The sequence below is a fragment of the Schistocerca gregaria genome, chromosome 1, assembly GCF_023897955.1.
Source record: "Schistocerca gregaria isolate iqSchGreg1 chromosome 1, iqSchGreg1.2, whole genome shotgun sequence".
NCBI classification, from domain to species: Eukaryota; Metazoa; Arthropoda; class Insecta; order Orthoptera; family Acrididae; genus Schistocerca; species Schistocerca gregaria.
Window position 1 is genome coordinate 164903436 of NC_064920.1, and position 26114 is coordinate 164929549.

The 26114-nt window shown below is 38.9% G+C and overlaps 1 protein-coding gene across 1 annotated transcript in view; it reads left to right on the forward strand.

The window, feature by feature from the left end:
- Nucleotides 1-22014, forward strand: part of LOC126336048 (GTPase Era, mitochondrial-like) — a 38117-nt gene extending 16103 nt beyond the window's left edge. Inside the window, exons 4-6 of the mRNA XM_049999531.1 lie at nucleotides 11218-11430; nucleotides 11660-11840; nucleotides 21817-22014. Of these exons, the coding sequence (XP_049855488.1) occupies nucleotides 11218-11430; nucleotides 11660-11840; nucleotides 21817-21992 (570 nt within the window). The 3' untranslated portion in view covers nucleotides 21993-22014. The remainder of the gene's footprint in view (nucleotides 1-11217; nucleotides 11431-11659; nucleotides 11841-21816) is intronic.
- The last annotated feature ends 4100 nt before the right edge of the window (nucleotides 22015-26114 follow it).

Genomic DNA, 26114 nt, shown 5'->3' on the forward strand with positions numbered 1-26114 from the left:
TTCAGCATCTGAGGTTTTTGTAGGATGTTTTGTGTGATGTTACAAATGTTTGTAACATCTAATGTAAAAGTGTGCTGTCAGTAATCTTTCTGAAACTGATTTCCATTCCATAAGGCTCCTTTTTGTTTCTTTAGGTTAAATCTCTAACTGCAGATGATTTTCTGATTTTCTTGTCCAAAATCACAGGGCATTGTCATTCGATAATTAGAATGATTGGGACGATAGAATTATAGGGATGTAGCAAGAATACCAGAAACTTACTTAAAATTTGATTTTTAATTGGCATTTAACTTAAATATAATGTGGGAAATATGAAAATTGCATTCAATGTTATAAAAGTAGAATAAACTTAATGATACATTTTCTGAGTGTTTTATATGTTAAAGCATGGTTCCATACACAAGTCTGGGGTTATGGATACAAAATTGTTGCCATAAGAAGTAAGTACCTGTATGTTAGAGAGACCAGGGAGTGCAAAAAATGTGACTCCCAATGTTTCAGGCAGGAAAATAGCAACCTCCATATTCCAGAACAACAGTAAAAGATTTGATGGGAAAGTAGCAGCCTACAATGTTTCAGAGCAACAGGAAAGTACTGAGTGGGAAAATCTTGACTTCCACCCAAACAGAGCAAAAATTATATCAAACATAATAATTGCAAGCCCTGGAAAGAGTTGAATACACACCTCTGTGCCACCTGCAGCTGATGAGTTAACAAAAGTGCAACCTCATTTCTGTGCTCAGTATCCTCTCCAGTGGAACAGAGTATAAAAAGGTATTCCATCTTGTAAAAATCAAAAAATGGAAAATCCAGGATAGAATGTAATATTTCACCTTGTGGTTGGACTTACAACCTCGCCAAGTCCAAGAATGTCCAACCCGTAGCTCAACATCTCCTTTGTAATCTGTTTTAGCCTGCTAGATTCTAGAAATCTATTTTTGTTTTCCTTTGTGTGACAAAAGTCATCAGCTTGTGAGTCCTTCCAGGTATCTTTTTCTGCTGTTTCTTTAAGCAGGTAACATCAAAAGAAGCACTTTACCTAGTAAGACTGATAGAAGAGGAGATCCAGTGCAGACTGGAGCCTTGCATCAAAGGATCATTTAGTTGCACAAGTGTGTTACAGAGATGCTCAACAAACTTCAGTGGCAGATGCTGCAAGAGACATACAGCTCGTGAAATGAGGACAGTGAGAAAGTTGGAGAAATTAGAGCTAATGCAGAGGCGTCCCTACAGTCATTATTCCCCTATGCCAATCGCAAATGGAACAGAGAAGGTGGGGTCAGAAGTACTCTCCACCACACATCATCGGGGGACTTGCAGAGTATTGGTGTAACTGTGTCTAGACAACTTGGAAACATAAATATATCCATTGTCTATGGACTGCAATGTTCTAAAATTGAGCACCTGTATGTGGAAGATCACTGTGAAAGAAGTAGGACACAAAAAAATCACTAGTAATAATTATAATGAAAATACTTTTTAAAGGTAGTAATGTAAAACATGAGAACTGTTGATGATCTTGACAAACAAATTTGTAAGAAAACCAAATTGTTACAGTGACTGCTGAAGACGCTTTGAAATAAAACAAAACACACATTATCTAAATAAGACTTTTATTACAGTTACAAAAACCTATATCACTCATACTAGTAAAATGTTCATTCTTTGCTGTTTTCTTCACAGGGCATGTAGACATTGTTGATGTGCTTTTTACATATGCTTTACTTATTCAGATGTTGCATGTGTTGTAGAATGCTTGGTGCCATTTGAATTTGGACATATGTGTTATCTTTTCTGTTTGCTAGGTGCTGGGGAACATTGTTTATCTGTGCTAGATGGGATTGTGGATCATCCAGATAATTCAAAATCTTGAATAATCCAGGAAGTCAAAACACTTGAATTTTGTACACTTACATAATCATTAAGTTTTCTTTGAGATAGATTCATATGTTGTTTATGTGCAACATGATCATGTAGATGTTTCACTAGCAATAGTTCATATGCAGTAGTTTCCACCTGGCATTCCAAATAAACTTATTTTGCCCAACTGTATGGTTGTCTCTGTGTGTGTTATAATATCTTCAGACTGAGCACCAGCCTTGTAAACTAATGCATCGCCACTATCACTGTTGTCTGCAGAAGAACAAACAGTGATAATTTCTTCATCATAAGTCATACTGTAGTCAGCATAATTGTCATTTTGCAGCCTGTCATTTACTCTGTAACACCTGTGTTGGAGAGTCTGTAAACTTTACTTTTTGCAAATGATTCAGCAACAAGTAACAGTTTTCCTTTCTCCATTGTACGCAGTGCATCTAACTTTTGGTCCACAAAGACTACCAACTTTTTCCTGTTTGATGTCATTTTACTGTCACAATAAAGATGAGCAAAGAGTGCTTTAGAACTCAGTGTCTACTTGGTAACCGACACCTTGCTAGGCTCAGTTCATGGGAATTGGCTGAATTTAAATTTAATGATTGTTGTCATAGACTGCTGCTACTTTTACATCTAGAGTGTCAAAAATAACAATAATAATAATATAATCTGTGTGAATTGAATAGGTGGGGTATTGAGGACCAGAAAAATGAAAATCTGTTGTATTGTTATTTGTATAATTTTTTGTTATTCATCTCATTGCATAAAGGAGAACAGTTCATAATTTTGACAATATATTTTTAATGAGTCTGTAATGAGAGTCCTCAATAATGATCACCTTGAAACTTTATTATGTGGTCTCAGTTTTTAACTAACGTTGCTGCCTCTGGATCACGGGTTCCCGGGATCAATTCCTGGCCAGTTGGGGATTTTCTCTGCCTGGCGACTGGGTGACTGTGTTGTCTACATCTACATCTACATCTACATCTACATCCGTACTCCGCAAGCCACCTGACGGTGTGTGGCGGAGGGTACCCTGAGTACCTCTATCGGTTCTCCCTTCTATTCCAGTCTCGTATTGTACGTGGAAAGAAGGATTGTCGGTATGCTTCTGTGTGGGCTCTAATCTCTCTGATTTTATCCTCATGGTCTCTTCGCGAGATATACGTAGGAGGGAGCAATATACTGCTTGACTCTTCGGTGAAGGTATGTTCTCGAAACTTCAACAAAAGCCCGTACCGAGCTACTGAGCGTCTCTCCTGCAGAGTCTTCCACTGGAGTTTATCTATCATCTCCGTAACGCTTTCGCAATTACTAAATGATCCTGTAACGAAGCGCGCTGCTCTCCGTTGGATCTTCTCTATCTCTTCTATCAACCCTACCTGGTGCGGATCCCACACTGCTGAGCAGTATTCAAGCATTGGGCGAACAAGCGTACTGTAACCTACTTCCTTTGTTGTCGGATTGCATTTCCTTAGGATTCTTCCAATGAATCTCAGTCTGGCATCTGCTTTACCGACGATCAACTTTATATGATCATTCCATTTTAAATCACTCCTAATGCGTACTCCCAGATAATTTATGGAATTAACTGCTTCCAGTTGCTGACCTGCTATTTTGTAGCTAAATGATAAGGGACCTATCTTTCTATGTATTCGCATCACATTACACTTCGCTACATTGAGATTCAATTGCCATTCCGTGCACCATGCGTCAATTCGCTGCAGATCCTCCTGCATTTCAGTACAATTTTCCATTGTTGCAACCTCTCGATACACCACAGCATCATCTGCAAAAAGCCTCAGTGAACTTCCGATGTCATCCACCAGGTCATTTATGTATATTGTGAATAACAACGGTCCTATGACACTCCCCTGCGGCACACCTGAAATCACTCTTACTTCGGAAGACTTCTCTCCATTGAGAATGACGTGCTGCGTTCTGTTATCTAGGAACTCCTCAATCCAATCACACAATTGATCTGATAGTCCGTATGCTCTTACTTTGTTCATTAAACGACTATGGGGAACTGTGTCAAACGCCTTGCGGAAGTCAAGAAACACGGCATCTACCTGTGAACCCGTGTCTAAGGCCCTCTGAGTCTCGTGGACGAATAGCGCGAGCTGGGTTTCACACGATCGTCTTTTTCGAAACGCATGCTGATTCCTACAGAGTAGATTTCTAGTCTCCAGAAAAGACATTATACTCGAACATAATACGTGTTCCAAAATTCTACAACTGATCGACGTTAGTGATATAGGTCTATAGTTCTGCACATCTGTTCGACGTCCCTTCTTGAGAACGGGGATGACCTGTGCCCTTTTCCAATCCTTTGGAACGCTTCGCTCTTCTAGAGACCATCATTTCATTTCATTATCATCATCATCATCATCATCATCATCATTCTTGACAGTGGCTCGGTTGGATTGCATGAAAAATTGGACTGTGTAAAAATTGGGACTTTGTACGGGTGCTGATGACCGAGAAGTTGAGTGCCCCCACAAACCAAACATCATCACCATCATCATCAGTTTGTGAAAAACAATTTTATTAAAGGAAAATCAGTGCTAATTCTCCATCTTTTCATTTTGCCATTGCTGTAATTACTACATAACTAATGACAAGTGTCTACCCAAACATTTGTATGGTTGTAAAGTGTTGCTGTTTCTTGTTATTTAAATCCATTTTTGTGTCCATGAATCTTTCTTTCATCCTGCTCTCACATAATTTCCTTATCTGTCGAAACCGTGGACATTTCTTGAAAGGGCGTGAGAAACCATATTGCATCTTATATAGCTGTTACTTGTGGCTGCACTTGCATATCGGTAATTTTCTTATAATGGTGAGTGAATAATCTGTTGTAATTGCAATAACATCAACTGCCCTCACATGTCTGCCTATTTCGGTGAGCTCCCCTCCGCCCCGTGTGCCCCCCCCCCCCCCCCCTCCCCATTGTCTTCCATCTTCAATTCTTCTGTACCGCTCCACTGGCCCAGTGCATGGCACAGCAGCATACACCATATTGCTGCTAAGCTGTCTGTGCAGAGCACCGTGGGCAGGAGCATCTTAACGATTTGACGACTAAGAGTGTATGAAGTGTATGTGCCAACTCCCCACTTCTCTTGTACGAGTCGACTTACTTGGTGTACACAGCCGATCTTCTTCTCTGGATAGCCGGCTTCTAGAGGCTCTAGAAACTTCTTGTCCAAAGAATGATGCTAGTTACATGAATTTTAAAGAATCTCTCTCTACTTGTGAAATAATTAGGTGCTCGAAGAATATTTTTCAACAACTATCGGTATATTTGAGCTTCATAAAGAACAAAATTCACACTTTGCACTTAAACATTAGACTTCTTGGATGTCACTTGTATTGTCTCACATTAGACACAGATTTAACTACATTTAGCAAAGAGTTGGCTTAACAACCATAAATCTATTACAGACACATCATAAAATATGTCTTGCCTCCAGCAAGCCCAAGATAAGAGTTTTTTTTATTTCAGAGTCTCAATTGTTCTTGTTATTTATAACAATGGTCACTGGTACGATTAGCACAGAATAACCTAGAAGTTCCACAGCTCTTCCATATACTTTCACTAGAACTTTCAAGGATCGCCCTTCAAGTTCTTCTCAGGGCCATTTGTCCGCTGCGTCTACCTTCTGCCCGCGACTGATTTCACACTTGCACACACAAACATGTGACATACAGTAGATAGGATTCTAGCATCCCACTCTCACATCTAAAATATTGTGTGTTCAAGATGGTAGAAGGCCGAGTGGTTCTAGAATTTATGCAAAAATTCTCGGAACACTACAAGCATGCATCTATGCATAGTGCTACTGGAGCAAATATACATCATACAGTTTGGACATTATGCAACAATTTTAAAATAATTTTTAACATAGCCTGATGTAAAAAAAGAAATTCCATTCCCTACTTCACACACTTAGGGGTATATATTTCCCCCTCCCCCCACATAGTGTAGCTTATGTTCTTCTTCCATACCAATTTGGCAGAATCGCCATGTCAGCTCTGCTTACCCTTTTCCATTTGTTTGTGTTATGATAGAAATTAACAAGTGCAGTGGCTGTTTGCACAAAAGAGACAATCTAGCAATCTATTGTCACAACTCTTTAAAAATGCTTGGGAATGACAGAAGAGAAGGACAAGAACTCTCAGTACCATATATTGGTTGCATAATCGACAGGGACTGCATATTTGCTGTGGAGCAACATTACAGCAGTATGCAGAAAGAATTTAAAAATTTAATTGACAGTGAAAGAGTAAAAATTTACAGTGATTAACCGACGGTATTCATTGTTCTGTATAACATAAGCACTTTGTGCTAAATTTGGAAATATGGAGTACATGATGAAATTAGTGGTACAAATATTGAATTTTCTGCAAGTTACATGCATTATTCCACTGTCAGTTACAACAGTTTTCAATAGAATTGAATAGATAGCATGGAAACCTTATTATATTAGTGCAAAGTATATTTGTTAAGTCAAGGGACATGCCTGGAACCATTTTTGATTTAAAACTCACTGTTGTTGTTGTTGTTGTTGTTGTTGTTGTTGTTGTCTTCAGTCCTGAGACTGGTTTGATGCAGCTCTCCATGCTACTCTATCCTACGCAAGCTTCTTCATCTCCCAGTATCTACTGCAACCTACATCCTTCTGAATCTGCTTGGTGTATTCATCTCTTGGTCTCCCTCTACGATTTTACCCTCCACACTGCCCTCCAATGCTAAATTTGTGATCCCTTGATGCCTCAAAACATGTCCTACCAACCGATCCCTTCTTCTAGTCAAGTTGTGCCACAAACTTCTCTTCTCCCCAATCCTATTCAATACCTCCTCATTAGTTATGTGATCTATCCACCTTATCTTCAGCATTCTTCTGTAGCACCACATTTCGAAAGCTTCTATTCTCTTCTTGTCCAAAATAATTATCGTCCATGTTTCACTTCCATACACGGCTACACTCCATACAAATACTTTCAGAAACGACTTCCTGATACATAAATCTATATTCAATGTTAACAACTTTCTCTTCTTCAGAAACGCTTTCCTTGCCATTGCCAGTCTACATTTTATATCCTCTCTACTTCGACCATCATCAGTTATTCTACTTCCTAAATAGCAAAACTCCTTTACTACTTTAAGTGTCTCATTTCCTAATCTAATTCCCTCAGCATCACCTGATTTAATTTGACTACATTCCATTATCCTCGTTTTGCTTTTGTTGATGTTCATCTTATATCCTCCTATCAAGACACTGTCCATTCCGTTCAACTGCTCTTCCAAGTCCTTTGCTGTCTCTGACACAATTACAATGTCATCGGCGAACCTCAAAGTTTTTACTTCTTCTCCATGAATTTTAATACCTACTTCAAATTTTTCTTTTGTTTCCTTTACTGCTTTCTCAGTACACAGATTGAATAACATCGGGGAGAGGCTACAACCCTGTCTCACTCCTTTCCCAACCACTGCTTCCCTTTCATGCCCCTCGACTCTTATGACTGCCATCTGGTTTCTGTACAAATTGTAAATAGCCTTTCGCTCCCTGTATTTTACCCCTGCCACCTTCAGAATTTGAAAGAGAGTATTCCAGTCAACATTGTCAAAAGCTTTCTCTAAGTCTACAAATGCTAGAAATGTAGGTTTGCCTTTTCTTAATCTTTCATCTAAGATAAGTTGTAAGGTCAGTATCGCCTCACGTGTTCCAACATTTCTACGGAATCCAAACTGATCCTCCCCGAGGTCCGCATCTACCAGTTTTTCCATTCGTCTGTAAAGAATTCGCATTAGTATTTTGCAGCTGTGACAAATTAAAATGATAGTTCGGTAATTTTCACATCTGTCAGCACCTGCTTTCTTTGGGATTGGAATTATTATATTCTTCTTGAAGTCTGAGAGTATTTCACCTGTCTCATACATCTTGCTCACCAGCTGGTAGAGTTTTGTCATGACTGGCTCTCCCAAGGCTGTCAGTAGTTCTAATGGAATGTTGTCTACTCCGGGGGCCTTGTTTCGACTCAGGTCTTTCAATGCTCTGTCAAACTCTTCACGCAGTATCTTATCTCCCATTTCGTCTTCATCTACATCCTCTTCCATTTCCATAATATTGTCCTGAAGTACATCGCCCTTGTATAGACCCTCTATATACTCCTTCCACCTTTCTGCTTTCCCTTCTTTGGTTATAACTGGGTTGCCATCTGAGCTCTTGATATTCTACATCCTTACATTTGTCCTCTAGCCATCCCTGCTTATCCAATTTGCACTTCCTGTCGATTTCATTTTTGAGGCATTTGTATTCCTTTTTGCCTGCTTCATTTACTGCATTTTTATATTTTCTCCTTTCATCAATTAAATTCAATATTTCTTCTGTTACCCAAGGATTTCTAGCAGCCCTCTTCTTTTTACCTACTTTATCCTCTGCTGCCTTCACGACTTCATCCCTCAGAGCTACCCATTCTTCTTCTACTGTGTTTCTTTCCCCCATTCCTGTCAATTGTTCCCTTATGCTCTCCTTGAAACTGTGTACAACCTCTGGTTCTTTCAGCTTATCCAGTTTTAACTTACAGGTCATAACCAATAGATTGTGGTCAGAGTCCACATCTGCCCCTGGAAATGTCCTACAATTTAAAACCTGATTCCTAAATCTCTGCCTTACCATTATATAATCTATTTGATACATTTTAGTATCTCTAGGATTCTTCCATGTGTACAACCTTCTTTTATGATTCTTGAACCAAGTGTTAGCTATGATTAAGTTATGCTCTGTGCAGAATTCTACCAGACAGCTTCCTCTTTCATTTCTTAGCCCCAATCCATAATCACCTACTATATTTCCTTCTCTCCCTCTTTCTACTGACGAATTCCAGTCACCCATGACTATTAAATTTTCGTCTCCCTTCACTACCTGAATAATTTCTTTTATCTCATCATACATTTCATCAATTTCTTCATCATCTGCAGAGCTAGTTGGCATATAAACTTGTACTACTGTAGTAGGCATGGGCTTTGTGTCTATCTTGGCCACAATAATGCGTTCACTATGCTGTTTGTAGTAGCTTACCCGCACTCCTATTTTTTTATTCATTATTAAACCTACTCCTGCATTACCCCTATTTGATTTTGTATTTATAACCCTGTATTCACCTGACCAGAAGTCTTGTTCCTCCTGCCACCGAACTTCACTAATTCCCACTATATCTAACTTAAACCTATCCATTTCCCTTTTTAAATTTTCTAACCTACCTGCCCAATTAAGGGATCTGACATTCCACGCTCCGATCCGTAGAACGCCAGTTTTCTTTCTCCTGATAACGACGTCCTCCTGAGTAGTCCCCGCCCGGAGATCCGAATGGGGGACTATTTTACCTCCGGAATATTTTACCCAAGAGGACGCCATCATCATTTAATCATACAATAAAGCTGCATGTCCTCGGGAAAAATTACGGCTGTAGTTTCCCCTTGCTTTCAGCCGTTCGCAGTACCAGCACAGCAAGGCCGTTTTGGTTAATGTTGCAAGGCCAGATAAGTCAATCATCCAGACTGTTGCCCCTGCAACTACTGAAAAGGCTGCTGCCCCTCTTCAGGAACCACATGTTTGTCTGGCCTCTCAACAGATACCCCTCCGTTGTGGTTGCACCTACGGTATGGCCATCTGTATCGCTGAGGCACGCAAGCCTCCCCATCAATGGCAAGGTCCATGGTTCATGGGGGTGTAAAACTCACTATTGCTGAATTTATGTAGGAAAAAGGAGAGCAGGAAAGAAAATTACAATGTTCAGAATGAATTGCAGACCTTGTATTTTAAGTGGATTTGGCTACACACTCTTCACAGTAAGACAGTTCAAGGTTAGAAACAACTTATTCCTGATTTTCTGGGGATAATTTAAAATGAAAACTGTGCTGTGGAAAGAACAAATTCTGATAAATATCACCACCAATTTCCATAACCTGACTGGCGTTAAAAATAGGTTTGCAGAATTTATAGTGGCCTTGAAAAAATTACAAGGATAGTTTTATAAACATTTTGAGGACACTGCCAAATCTACATCTGTTTTTGAGACTGTTTCAATTGGAGGTGCCCCTGCACATATGGAGATGGAACCGATTGATCTGTATTGTAATTTGCATTTAAAAGACAAATTCATTTACATTAAAACTGCCCAGGGTGTCCTTATTGTTTTCTTCTGGAAGAGTTTCCTTGTCTCCATATTGAGGTTACAAACATCACAAACTAAGAAGTCAAGATTACATGCCAACCTGAGTGCAAAAATCAGTGAAACTGTTTGCATTTGCCTGTATGCTGACAGTTTTTACCAGATAAAAATTACATCTTCAGCATGCCAGACATGATTAAATAATATTGAATGTTTGTTTTGTTTGTGAATGATGTTGAGAAATATGAAATCGAGTCATTTACAGTGTGACTGCATTGCCATTTAAATGTGGCACTTTCATACTTTCCCCTCTTCCAACTCCTCATGCTCAGACAGTGTGGCATATTGTGGTGGTGGGGGAAGTGTGCAGCCAGGTGAGAGAGGTATGGCATGTGAACAAGAGCACTGCTTACATATCAAATTCTTGGCCATCCCAGGCATATGTCATGGACTACTGACGCAAACCAGTGATTGACTAAAAATCTATTTTCTGACACTAATTACCATAATCAAAGTTTTTTGCATATACATTATTTTTTTCATTTATTAATGACTGTAATCTGTTCTTATTACTCAATCTACCCACTGGTAAATTAAACATGCAACTGTACCATATCCTTGTGAGTTTGGTATATGTGTATATTTATTATTGTGATTATTAATAACTTGTGGAAACATACCCTGAAATCGTACCTTATCAGTTGGAATGATTCTGGGGCAGGGGGGGGGGGGGGGGGGGGGGGAGAAAGAAAGAAACAAGTAAAACTCAAAAGTACTGACTGTGATGGTAAACTCAGGTTCAAAACCCAAATGATATGAAACACATGAATCACATTTAGTAGAACGTTGTCTTTCACATTATAATTAGACTTTCATGTGTGTATACAGCTAAACACTTGTGTGTTTGATGTACTGTTTAGTGTGCGACAGACTTCCAACTGATTCTGGCTCTCTATTCATATTGTAACAGTATAAAGCAGTGTTCAGATCGTAAATAATGAGTGCTTTAGTTAAAAGTGCATGATACTTTAGACACTTTACTTCATTATTCGCATATGTGATAGCAAATAAACAACTACAACATGTGAAACTAGAGGTCTTTCTTAAATAAATTTATGTCCCTAATGTACTTATAATTTTTTGTCATTTTGCAACACATTTCAGGTAGATCTTTTGAAAAACAAACGAAAATTGCTGGAGTTAGTGAATGTGCTGACAGATCAAAATCTGAGGAAGGAGACGAGGAATCCAAAGAAAACTGAACAACTTTCTGAAGCTAAAGTCAAAGACATTGTGAAAGAGAAATCAGGATGGGGAAATTTCAGTGAGGTGTTCATAGTCTCAGCCCTTAGTGGAGACGGAGTTGATAAAATTATGGTAAGTATAAAATGGCTGTTTATGCTCTTATCTCTTGGATTTTTAAAGCAGAGGCAGAGAGAATGCACTTGCAGGACATATCTTGTGGAGTTCATAATAGTTGAATTTAGAGAGAGATGATTTGTTTGAAAAATAGTGTATACATATTTTATATTTTCTTAGTAGTAATTCCTTAGAGATGAAAATTCGGTAGTCTTCTCACATCAGTTTCACTATTTTATCTATGCAGGACCATATTTTGATGGCAGCTAAACCAGGAAAATGGCTGTATGCACCTTCACACATGTCTGATGTTTCACCCAATAAATTAATAGCACGGACAGTGAAAGCTAAACTGCTTGAGTACTTCCCTCAAGAAGTTCCGTATAATCTCAAAACAACAGTGGAATATTTAGATGACAGTAACTCTGGTAAGAAGCCAATGTAAACAAATTCCTAAGAATTTATTATTGTCATATCAACAGTTATGTAATTTTGTAATAGTGTCAGGTTTGTGTGTGTGTGTGTGTGTGTGTGTGTGTGTGTGTGTTTGTTTTTGCCAGTTTTTTCTGTGTTCCAAAACTGCTTGCTTCTCTTATAATGCATCAAGAAGAAAGACTGGGTGAGATTTTTAATACAGTACGGTAGATGAAAAATTTTGTATTATAAGGTAATATAGTATTTTGAAATATAGCAAATATTCATTAACTCGCCATTTTCTACATGGTATAAACCACATACAAAAAGGAAATGTCTATGTATGCTATAGTTATTATTAAAACATTGTAGTTTTCCATTTGTTTTTAGTATGTTGAATTTGGGCTTTAGTTGTTGAGAGAGGTTGATACTCTCACACATTCTTCTAACTACATTTGTTTATAGCTGGTGGTAAGTAGCAAATGCCTCATGAAGCTGAATAAATATCGGGCTTTCAAGGTGAAAGCCAGTGACAATGCTCTTTCTTGGTTACAATATAGGTTACAATATAGCCTGTGCATGTCTCAGTAACTGCATGTCTCAGTAACTGTTGTGAAGTCTGTTGGTGAGACATCGCTGTGAACAAGGAACCAACCAGATTATCAGCATTATAGGAAAGGGGTAAATAAGATCTGAAGCTCAGTGTGCTTTACATTCTGAGGAATTAATTGGGAACTGAGAGAAAACATTTATCAGTGAACAAATTGTATGTACATGTCCCATTCTAGTTATATTACACTTTCTCTCATTAATGGGTTCTCTTTCTGTATAGGCTTCTCTGCCATGAGCCCGTCTTGGAACCAAATAGGTATTCACTAATTCAAAAAGCCCAACTCCCATCATTTTGGGTTAAAATTTTTGAGCAGCTGTTCTGATGCTGCAACTTCATTGATCTTTGAACAGAATGATGAATTAGATTAGATCCGCTTTTTTGTCCCATGCACCAATAGTGAGAAGATCCTCTAAAATATGAAACATATCAGAAAACTGTAATATATAATACAGATTTCACATAAGAGTCATAATATTTGGGATTAGTATTTATTCCTTAGATCCTTGTGAAGTTGTGCTCAAAGATGTGGGACATTTCAAAATATTTTATGTGCAGGTGTGAAATATAATTCCTAGCCAGGCGTCATCAAATACCTACACTGATTATATTATTGCACTTAAGATGTGTAGAAGTAAAATATTACATTGCACTCACATTGTGCAATATTAAAACGAAAAGCCGTCATCAATCCAGTGGTTGGCTTGAATGCCACAGTAAAGAGATGTACTCTATAATGTAGGCTCCAAACCACATTGAAACTCTGCAGTTTTCACATTAACAAATATCAACAGTGGTGAAAGAAGTGATAAGTGAACAAATAAATCTGAGACCTTCGACTCTGTTATCTGACACTTTATCACTGAGCCACCACACCACATTGATAAGATATGCATCAGTTTGCTTCGCTGAAAAACAAGTCATTAGAGCAGAAAAAGTTGATGATTAGTGAGACCTTCAGGATTCTCTTAAACTGTACTTTATTAGTTGTTAAACTGTTTATGGTTGATAGAAAATTAGCAAAATGTTTGTTCCTTGGTTTCAGAAATTTTTTTTGACCAAAGTAACTGCTTTAGTGTTCTCCTTCCTATCATTGTCAGTTGGTTGACGCAAGAGCGTACCTAAATGCCTTCAATTTTTTATGTGAAAACTCATAATGCTTTTCAAATAAAAAAATGTTATTAACATTCTATATCTTCATTCTTCATGTCTGCACATTTACTTCTCAACATAATTGCTATGGTCACAGACATGTCTTCCAATAAGGGACCTGTTTGTTGATACCATTGTTGTAGAATGTTTGGCTTTGTTGATGGAGCCACAAGCTCACATCTGCTTGCACCACTTCATTACTGTCAAAGTGAAGTCCTCAAAAGTGTTCTTTAAGCTTTGGAAACAGACAAAAATTGGATGGGGCCAAGTCAAGACTGTATGGAAGATGATTGATGTCAGTGAACCCAAGGTGTTAGATTGTTGCATATGTTGCAGCACTCATATGTTTGACATTGTTGTGTTGAACGAGAGTGTGCTCCATGTGTGGACAAACTCTTCAGATTTGTGCTTTCAGTTTTCTGAAGGTCTCACAGTACCTTGCAGAGTTTATGGTGGTGTCCTTAGGCACAAGTTCCAAATACACCATACCTTATCCCTGAACACTGTGAACATGACTTTGTCTGCTGATGGCTTGGTCATGAACCTTTTTGGCACTGGTGATCCTTTGTGGCAGAACTCCATTGATGCTCTGTTGATTTTGAGGTTAAAATTGTTGTGGTTGGCAGGAGAGCCAACTCGTATAACTAAAGGAGGCCGAAATGCACGCGTTTTAGCTCACGCAGGCTGGCGTGAGGTCTGAAACATGGCAAGGGAATTAGAATTGAGAAAAACGGACGTAGCTGGTGGAATACTTAACTTTAATCCATTAATGACTAAAGTCGCTCTTGACGGTACATGATTTTCACAATATCAATAGTAACGGATAATGGCGCCTTGCTAGGTCGTAGCAAATAACGTAGCTGAAGGCTATGCTAACTATCGTCTTGGCAAATGAGAGCATAGAAGTCAGTGAACCATCTCTAGCAAAGTCAGCTGTACAACTGGGGCGAGTGCTAGGAAGTCTCTCTAGACCTGCCGTGTGGCGGCACTCGGTCTGCAATCACTGATAGTGGCGACACACGGGTCCGACGTATACTACCGGACCGCGGCCGACTTAAAGGCTACCACCTGGCAAGTGTGGTGTCTGGCGGTGACACTACAAAAATAGTGAACCTAGCTTTCATCACCTGTCTCAGTGTTTTTAAGGAGTCCATCATCCTCATGCTTAAAACGCAAAAGAAGTTGTTGACAGATGTCCAATCTCCTCTGTTTCAGATCAGGGGTGAGCATTCAAGATATCCACCATGCACATATTTTTCTGTACTGCAGTTCTGCAACAATAGCCTGTACACACTCTTGTGATATGCCACACTTACCTGAGAGCTATGCCTGTGTTATCTGATGATTTTCTTTGATGAGTTCATCAGTGCATTTCTGATCAATCTTATCAATTGCTGTATGTGCTCACCCACTCCATGTTCTGTCTCACATTGAGGTTGGCACCACTATTTCCTTCATTATGGGCGTAAAGAACCCAACGTCACACATTACTCATGTCAGTATAATCATCACCATGCACACATTCATTCTTCTATGGATTTTAATTGGAGGCAGATTTCCTGTGGATAGAAATTTGATTTGACATAGTTAAGTTATGCACTGCCAGGCTACGTTCTACAATTCAGAGCCCTCTAGTGGCTTAGGGTTGCACCTTGGGTCAGCAAAGCGAAAGAGGCAACCAAGTAATATGTCTGATATGTAACACCTCAACTGATATTGCTAACAGAGTAAAAAATTCAGAAGCATTGCTTTGCAGAAAACTCTCCTATTACTTACAGCAGAGTTCACCAAGGAATAAATGTACAGATATATTCTTTAAATGTGTTTCTGTGAGATATTACTGGATCCAATCCATAAAGAATTTGTACTGCGTGCTTTTGGATTCAGAACACTTATCTTGACTTGAGGAGCTCTCCCATACCATTTGATTTGGAATAAAAGGGAGCAAATTACACCAAGTTTTCGGTTGTTTTATATCATTTATAACATGTTAACATTAGTGTATCAGCAATTTCTGGTGTTTCTTTGCCCATTTTCTTGTACAAAAACTTTACTCGAGCATATGTTATCCAGGTGAGAAGTCTTCCAGTGAGTAATGACTGATTACATAAATAGCTTAAGGACAGTCTTAATTAACATTGTTGATATTTATTCATAACCACTAGAATGCTTAAATTTATATTGGATATTATTTGTTCTGGTTAAGTGAGTGTCATATCCCTCTTACTAAAGTTATTTGTAAAGGCTGGTGTCAGAAGTCTGTTATATGGTACTTCAATCATTGAAATGGTAGCAGGCACAGTTACTGCATACAAATAATCTTGGTTAGTATTGTATGGACTCAGAAAAGCACAGCACACTTCATAAAGTAAACATGCTGTGACATGTGTCAATTGACATCAATTAATTTAGGGAGGAATGGGAAAATGAGAAGTTACGAATTTGAGGTGAATAAATTAATGAGTTACTACAGAACCGGAGAGAACAGTCAGCAGTGCAGCCAGATGCCATCAAGACAAGGTTCTTCTGCTCAAAAGTTTTACTGAGCAATCTCTAACCCAATGTGCTGTTGCCAAATCCAGCACTTTGGGTATTCTACCTTGGCATGCACCTGTAGAAATTTGGTAAATTCCCAGGTGAAACTGGGACTGATTGTACCTCACCGCTGGTTTGCATCAAGCGTTCAGGCAATCACCGTAAATGGAGTGGAGACTTCCAGTTTATCTCAAAGAATTGAAGATACAGGGTCTCCCAAACCTTTTGTGTCAAAATTATACAGACAATAGAGGTACTGGGTACTGTGACATGTGGAACTCATTAATTTCCTGTGTCAAAGAAGACAATTTAGCATACTCTACCATATGTAGAATGAATAATTAGTTTTTTATATTGACAATAGTTGTTGTTATATGTTGTAAGTTTTTTAAAGCTCTCAGAAACTATCAAAGTTGTAATTGTTGTCATTGCCTGTCTCAATTCATGCACTACAATGATGCATAAAATTTAGCTTTATTTTCTCAATGTTTAGGGCACCTGACTTGGATTATGGAAGAGTGAGGTTCAAATTTCAACCATCCATCCATATCTAGATGGTCCATTGTTTCCTCAAATAAAGTAGAATTTTTGTATATTTTCGTTGAAAAAGACGTTAGCAGATTCTCTTCCCATTCTTATTCTATTTGAGTGTGTTTACCATCTTTAATGATCTCAGCATTATAGGACATTAACACTAATATTGTATTTCCTCCTTCCATTGCCACAGTGCAGTTAAAGCGATGGGAAATTGGGATCTCATTTCCAACAATGTAAATAACAATAGTGTGTCTTTTTCTGGGAGGTGCTGGATCCTTGTTTGTCTGAAATTCTTGACACTGCATCTGATAAGTTAGGATCAAAACAGCATGTCGCAGTATCGTTATTGTAGTGCAAAGAACACGCTTATTTTCTGCAGTGTGATCCCATGAGATGTCAGTCCCCTTTTCATAACCAGACCTTGCTAGAGATAACTGATATCTACATGGAAAACATGTAACTGGTGTTTTCTTCATCACACACAGATCATGTGGTACTACCATGGAACCTAATGCGATGAGAGTTCACAGGTGGAACTTCCAAAATTATTTGAGAAGTCTTTCCTCTCAAATGTTTTTTTAACTGTTATATTGGCACCATCCTGAATGACTGATTTTAAGAGAAGAATGATGTATCCTGGTGATCCACATCTAAGGACCTTGTTAAAATTTTTACACATGGAATTAGTGTTCCACAAAAATATTATGTTCAACATACTTCGTGCCTGAAGTGAATTGACACAGAATACTATTTCATATGACTTACGTGGAAAGTAAACAAGTGTCAGTTTGCTGCAGATGCTAAATGTCAGCTATATTGTAATGGTAAGGCAGCTGCATTCATGTTTTGCGGAGACTGACTGGGTGCCTTCCACATGAGCTCATTATCAATCTATAGCCCAGTCTCCTCCTTCTGCTTCATTCATCATGTTATATTTAGAAGAGTGGGGCCAATGAGATATACAGGCACTGTGGCATGCGCCACAGTAGTGACATTTAAGTTCTTTCAAGTCTCAGTGACTCTTTGGTGGGGAGAGAGTGACAGTGTCACAGCAATCTAATAATTCATAGGTGCATGTTTAAACACAGTCAAGCTCAGCACATGACAAAATTATGATTTTAGCGATTTACTTTTAATTCATATACCTGACCTCAGATGTAGCCAGGTATTTGTGAAGTATGCGGGACAAGGCAATTAGTATGTCAAAGGTATCACCAATTTAGTATTGGAGGGCAGCGTGGAGGGTAAAAATCGTAGAGGGAGACCAAGAGATGAATACAATAAGCAGATTCAGAAGGATGTAGGTTGCAGTAGGTACTGGGAGATGAAGAGGCTTGCACAGGATAGAGTAGCATGGAGAGCTGCATCAAACCAGTCTCAGGACTGAAGACAACAACAAGTTCATTGCAGGGCCTGTATTTCTTGTGGGCCCGATAAAAGAGCTGCCAGACTGCACAAACAGAATAGTGCAAGAAAATGGCTGACACCCTATTAGCTATGAACCATGAGCTGTTTCTGTTCAGAACATTGTTTGCTGTATTATTCCGTTGCTGACATTAACGTGTAACAGTTATGCTTTCATCATCTCCAGACCAAACTGCTTTTTAGAGTTATATGCTACAGTTAAAGCATGTTATTAATGTTGATGCAACTGTAAAGAACATCCCATCTCACAGCATCCCAGTTCGGTGTGCCTGATTTCCTGTTTATATTTCCAACTGTTAATTTTGTTGTTTTCTAGTGTAACTGACATTGTGATATCATGAACTAACAAAATATGCTAAAAAGTGAACACCAGTAAAAATTGTAAATACATTATGTGATCAAAAATATCCGGACACCTGGCTGAAAATGACTTACAAGGTTGTGACACCCTCCATCGGTAATGCTGGAATTCAATATGGCATTGGCCCACCCTTAGCCTTGATGACAGCTTTCACTCGTGTGCAAGCATACGTTCAAGCAGGTGTTGGAAGGTGTCTTGGGGAATGGCAGCTCATTCTTCATGGAGTGTTGCACTGAGGAGAGGTATCGATGTCGGTTGGTGAGGCCTGGCACAAAATCGGCATTCCAAAACATCCCAAAGATGGTCTGTAGGATTCAGATTGTGACTCGGTGCAGGCTGTTGTTATAACAAGGATGTTATTGTCATGTAAAAACTCCACCACAGGCCGTGCATTATGAGCAGGTGCTTGATCATATTGAAAGATGCAGTCGCCATCCCCAAATTGCTCTTCAACAGTGGGAAGCAAGAAGGTGCTTAAAACATCAATGTAGACCTGTGCTGTGACAGTGCCATGCAAAACAGCAAGGGGTGCAAGCCCCATCCATGAAAAATACGACCACACCATAACACCACCTCCTCTGAATTTTACTGTTGGCACTACACACGCTGGCAGATGACGTTCAGCGGGCATTCACCATACACACACCCTCCCATAGGATCGCCACGTTGTGTATCATGATTCGTCACTCCACACAACGTTTCTCCACAGTTCAATTGTCCAACGTTTACACTCCTTACACCAAGCGAGACGTCGTTTGCACATTTACCGGTGTGATGTGTGGCTCATGAGCAGTTGCTCGACCATGAAATCCAAGTTTTCTCCCCTCTCGCCTAACTGTCATAGTACTTGCAGTGGATCCTGATGCAGTTTGGAATTCCTGTCTCATGGTCTGGATAGTTGTCTGCCTATTACACATTACGAGCCTCTTCAACTGTCGGCAGTCTCTGTCAGTCAACAGATGCGGTTGGCTGTACGCTTTTGTGCTGTATGTGTCCCTTCGTATTTCCACTTCACTATCCCATCGGAAACAGTGGATCTAGGGATGTTTAGGAGTATGGAAATCTCACATACAGATGTATGACACAAGTGACATCCAATCACCTGACCACATTCGAAGTCCATGAGTTCTGCGGAGTGTCCCATCCTGCTGTCTCACTATGTCTAGTGACTACTGAGGTCGTTGATATGGAGTACCTGGCAGCAGGTGGCAGCACAATGCATCTAATATGAAAAACATATGTTTTTTTGGGGAGTGTCCGTATGCTTTTGATCACATTGTGTATATTACTAGTACTACTACTACTACTACTACTACTACTACTACTAATAATAATAATAATAATAATAATAATAATATAAATATAATGGAAGGAGCTAATGTAATTATATTTGTGGCATTGAGTGGTTGACAGGCCTGTAAACAAGACGGAAAACGCTTCTAAACTTCCAGTGTCCTCCCTGAGAGTTAATAGACAAACTATACACACAAGCTAATAAATCAATGAAAATAATCAAGTTTTGAACATATGGTGTAAGTGGATAGATAAAAAGTCTGTCATCAAGTGGTGGCAGGAGAACACGCACATATAAAAAGTATTTAAGTTTGCAAGATTTTGAGCCAGTTGCTCCTTCTTCTGCCAAAAGTGTTGAAGGGGAAGAATAAGGGTGGAGGTAAGGGATTGCTGAGGTTTAGGAAAAGGGGTGGACCTCAAAAGTCACCCAGAACCCTGTGTCGGGGAAGGAGGGCTTACCAGACAGGATGAGAATGATGTGTGTTCTCCTGCTGCTGCTTGGTGAGTAGATTTTTTATCTTTCCACTTAACACTACAAATTCATTGTGCTGGCACTCCAGTCTGTGTCAGAAGGAGTAGGTGTTAGGAACTAGGAGGCAGAGACGGAATGGCGGAATGGGATGCGGGGATGAAAAGGAGGGTGACGGGTGGAAAGAAGAGGCAGTAAGCGAACTGAATAGGAATGTGACACTGCTGAGCCTGACCTCGCAGAGGGAGGGAAGGTTACATGTGGTGTTCGATTTAAGTGGATTAGTGGGTTGGATGGAAATGCAGAAGAGAGGAAAAGAGCAACTGAGGAGTGAACAGTGTGTGTGTGTGTGTGTGTGTGTGTGTGTGTGTGTGTGTATAGAGTAATGGAGAATGAATAGAAGTGGAAGTGTATGTGAGACAATAGATCTCGAAGGTCGAGGCCAGGAGGTTTGTGGGATCAGTGGATGAGTTCTGTGTTTCCAGCACTTAAGCAGTTGAAAGAAGCTGTTTCTTTCTTTCTTTCTTTTTTTTTTTTGGGGCGGGGGGGGGGGGGGGGAGCAGGGGGTACAGGTTTTGAAGCAGCCATTAAAGTCAACCAGACTTGTATTCTGCACATTGATATGCTCTGCTGCTAGTCAGTCAACTATGCTAGTGGCCACAGTTTAGCATTCATTCAGGTGGTCAGTTGCCTGCTGGTTACACCCACATAAAAGGCAGTGAAGAAGTTGCAGCAGTGTTGACATACATCAGTTCCTCTCGTAGGGTATGACACTGTATGCTGCTGTGGAGATATGTCCCATATCAAAATATAATAAAATGATCAATTCTGCCTTGTTAATATTGAAATAAATTAAGTCAGTTATTCTATATTGTAAATATCAAAATAAATCAATCTAACACCTATTAAACATTTTTTATTTAGTACAAGTTTTCTTTATGCAGCATCCAACCTGAAACTTTGTTTACACTATAAAACTGTTTTGTGAATTTTATGAACAGTAATGCATTCATGTGACAGAAAAGAATGTGTACTGCTATGAAACTATTTGTCGTCGCATATTAGAGTTTTTCAATCTTGAACTGTGTCCTTACAATTTCATCAGAGTTGATCAATTTAGTGGCAGTGAACAATCAGTTTACTGAGGACAAGCAGTATACTACATACTTGTTCTTTCACCCTGACAGAAGACAAACTGACAGTGCTCCACCTCACCATTAACAAAATAAATGGTCTAATCAGTGGAAGGAGTGAATTCAGAACTATATAATTACAGATTGGACTCTGTTTTGAAGTCAGGTACTACCACTAACTGAATATATTCGATAAATGCAGAAATTTGCAATACATGTGTCATTTATTTTTTGTCAGTAGAGCCCAAGAATATGTCCACTGCAACTGACATGATTGATTTTGATGAAGTGTGTAACATCACAAAGAGACATTTCAAGGTTGAAAAACATTTATGTAGTAATGCAGTATTAGAAATAGTTCGTTAGTAATGTGAGCACCCTTATTTCTTTTGTAGTAGAAGTTGTGTACCTATTAGTTAAGTGATAACTCAGGCAATCACAACAATGTACAGAATAACTACTTTCCGTGTTTTAGATTTGATAACAGCAGTAGTGGGAGTATATTGCCCAACAGCTCGAATTCAGAAGCTTGTTATTGGAACTAAAGGAAGAAAAATCCAGATGGTTGCAAGGGAAGCAGAAGTGGACTTGAGAAATGCATTTCATCGAAGTGTTCACCTTAAAATTGCTGTATCATCTCCAAAAAAATAAATGTATTGAGTTGTTTACAAAACTTTGTCCTCTACTACATTCATTTATTTTGTGACAACTGTAGCTGTAAAGTGAGGAAGGAGAAACTAGAATAATTTTTAAAGCCAAATCAGTTTCTATTCCCAATCATCTCTCAGACCTACCACTAAAATATTTTTCAGTAGCTACTCTGAGAGTAATTTTGTTACACAAGTATTGTTATTGTGGACTCTCTCTTGCTAAGCAGTGGTGCAAAATAATGATGCAAAACCATATTTAGGTTGTAATTTCAAGAACACCCTCATAGAAGGTTGTATATCACAATTTCATAGTTTTTCAGGAAGTAAAAATAATTGTTGCTTTCCATTGGTACTATATATTTGTATATCATATTTTGTATACTTTATTGTGTATGATCAGGTGATATAGTGTGTTATAGAGTAGCAACAAGTATTTAGTATATTTTACAATATTTAGAAAGTTATCTTAATTTTTATGTAGCTTTCCATGTACAGGGTGACAGTTATTGAACTATATGAAATAAAATCACGATAACTTCTGAATGGTTTGCCTTAGGACATTCAAACTGCATTGTTGTCCTCAGGGCATGATGGGAATTAGTATGTGCTGTATGATTTGATTGAGTGACTTTCATTTGGATAGGTTTGTCAGTAAGCAAATGTGGCACATGTGGGGGACTGAGAATCTGCATTTCATTATCGAGAAGTTTCTTCACCCTCAAGGGGTGGCTGTGATGTGCAATGTCCAATCATGGAATAGTCGGTGCAATATCCCTTGACTGCACGGTGACTACCAATCGCTATATAAATGTTTTGGAAGATGATTTCATCTCCTTTATCCAAAGTGACTCTGATTTTGGAAAGATGTGCTTCATGCAAGATAGAGCAGGAGAGTGTTTGATGTCCTGGCAGAGCATTACGGGGACCGCGTTCGGGCTCTGGGGTACCCAGAGGTCACTGGTATGGGCCTTGATTGGCTGCCATATTCTCTGGATCTGTGCACATGCAACTCCATTTTGTGGGGCTATGTTAAAGAAAGGTGTACAGCAATAACCCCAAAACCATTGCTGAGCTAAAAACAAGCATTCAGGAGGTCACGGACAGCATAGATGTTCCAACACTTCAGCGGGTCATGAGAATTTCACTAATCGTCTGTGCTACATCATCACCAATTATGGCAGGCATGTCGAACATGTCATAACCTAAATCCAAATATCTGTAGTGATGTTTACATGTTGAATAAAGTGTGTGCACACTGTAGTTTGTAACTAATTTATGTTTTTTTCATGAAGTTCAATAATTGTCACCTTGTTATGACTCTTCAGGCTTTCCCAGTGGATACGTTCTAGATAGTCTTCAGGTGGTTGAACTTTGCTGGTGGCTAGGTACATACACACCAGCAAGGTTCAACCATCTGAAGATGTTTGACAGTTGCCCCAAGGAAATATTGTGGACCTTACACAAAGTCTGGCAGAAAATCTGTGATGACTATTCACAATTGTCACCCTCTAAGAATGTTGCATGGCCTGTAAAAGTACTTTATGGAATAACGTTGCATATCAAGAGGAACGATTTTCTCTTACAGTGACAAAAATAATGGATAGTAGTGACGGAATATTTTGTCTTAAATATTGAAATAATACAATTATTTATTTGATTAACCCTGAAGCAAAAAAAAAAAAAAAAAATAGTACCATACTGGACAAGAAACAGTAACAAAGAAAAAGTTGTACACAGGACGAATAAATTGAACAGTTCTCTGCTGGAGGAAGAAGCTCTTTATGCGACAGAGGAATTTAGGATTGATGGAAGACATTGAAAAAGTTCAAAGAAGGGCAACGTGTTTTGTATTAGCTTGAAATATGGAGGAGAATGTCACGGGTATGATAGGTGAGTAGGGATGGCAATCATTAAACAAAGGCATTTTTTTGTTGTGACAAGATCTTTGAAATTTCATTAAATCTCATTAAATGTTCTTAGTTTGAAAAATATTTTGTTGGCACCCATCTACATAGGGAGAAATGGCCATTATAATAAAATAAGAGATATCAGAGCTCACACAGGAAGATTTGTGTGTTTGTTTCTACCATGCACTGTTAGGTATTGAAACAGTAGAGAACTAGTGTGAAATTGGTTCAATGAACCTTCTGGCAGGCACTTAAAAGTGAATTGCAGAGTAGTTACATAGATGTAAGAAACCTCATAACAAGTATAGATATGTTAACTAGAGGTTGATCTTTCTCTTTTGTTTTTAGTAGATAGTGACATATACAGAAATGAACGACAATATGACTAAGATGCAGGTACACTGAATTTGGGTTATCTGCATTGGTATTCAACCAAGTAACTAGAAATTTTCAAGTTTGGGTCACACTTCCAGTTTCTTCAATAGCATTGACGGCAAGAAAGTTGTTCTGGATCGTTTCTTTTGTAATGAAAGGTGTACTTAAACAAGCTTCAGATATTACTTACCTCCATTCACAGGTAATCATGACATCAATTACTCTTCGGTTTTTTGGACTAATGCAAAAGTACTGCCCCAGGGCAAAAAAACTATGTTTCAAGACAATAAACATTTGCTGTACCATTGTAAAATACCCTGGCAAAACAAGGTAGCTGTACAAAAGTGTCATTATCCTTTGCTGTTTTGCCCAAAGCAATGGCCAGACCAAACAAATTATGCTAGCATACAGATTTTACATTATAATGATACACAGCATTCTTGCACTTACCACATTTAATGTAGTTTTTTCATACACGTCTTTACCAACTGTGCAAGTATGAGATTTTCCACTGCATTTCATGCGCTGTTTTCATTGATATTCAATGTTCTTCCAGGATGCCCAACTTTACAACCACAAATAGATCAACTTGTAAACAGAAATACATCTGTTGCCATGATAGCATGTCTCGTGTGATGTACCTATTTATCCCAGTGAAAACTCTCTATTGCCAAAAATGTGATATACAATTTTCTTTGAGGGGATACCCTCATTTATGAACTTCCTTTATTAGCAAACTTGATGTAACAAGATGTGCTTATAAGTGAACAATGGCTCAGCTCTGTGGAAAAAATGTTTACTTCATAAAATGTAAAGCAGTCATTAACTGGAAGGTTGTGTTGAACACCTGCAGTGCTTTACTAGGCATGGTTCTATTGGATGTGATAATACCTTGACATCCCTCAATCTTGGAACTAACATCCCCAGCCAGGAGGCTCAGAACCATGATGCAATCTGGCATTTTCCCTATTAACAACCCTTTGACATGAAATAAACTGGTTTATGAAAGCCTTCCTTCTGAAATACAATGAGAATACCTATTTGAAAAGGAAGAGATGACAGAAGGATCATTTAATCCTCACGATTGCATTTACAGGCATTTTCTACACTGAATAAAATTGAAATTTTTTATGTCACTAAGTAACAGAACTACATGAAGAAAGATCATCTTGAAATGCACACACACACACACACACACACACACACACACACACACACACACACACACACACACATAAAAAAAGTGAAATGGCCGGGAGAGGGGAGGGGGGCAACAAAATTACATGTCTCAGATCGAGAGTGTGTGTTGTTATTTCAGTGATTACAAAATCAAGTCAAATTTACAAAGAACTTGACACTATGAGCCCACTTATTAGTATGATGTTGCACCCCTCTCTGGCCTGGATGCATGTGCTGACTCTGTTAGAGAAGGTAACTTAAGGGCCATTGTATTCTCTTCTGAGGCAGTGTTGCCTGCAACTGTTGTAACTGATTCTTGATATTATGGATGCTGGCACTGGTATGGACTTAGTGTTCTAACTGCCCCACACATGCTCTATCAGGAACAGGTCTGGGGATATTCCTGGCTGTGGGAGTAGTTCAGTATCACACACAAAGTTCATAGAGACGCGGAGTCCATTATTTCTTGGATGACAGGTGCAGATGTGAATGGGTTATGGCTTGCTTTGTTCACAGTATGACGATCTTCCTGTGTGGTGGTTAGACATGTGGTGAACCAGCACCTTGGCCATGAGTTGCCTGCCCTCGTGTTTCCCTTAAGTCCAACATTGGGCCACTCTCACATCCAAATGCTCCATGAATCTAGATATTGCACATTTTGA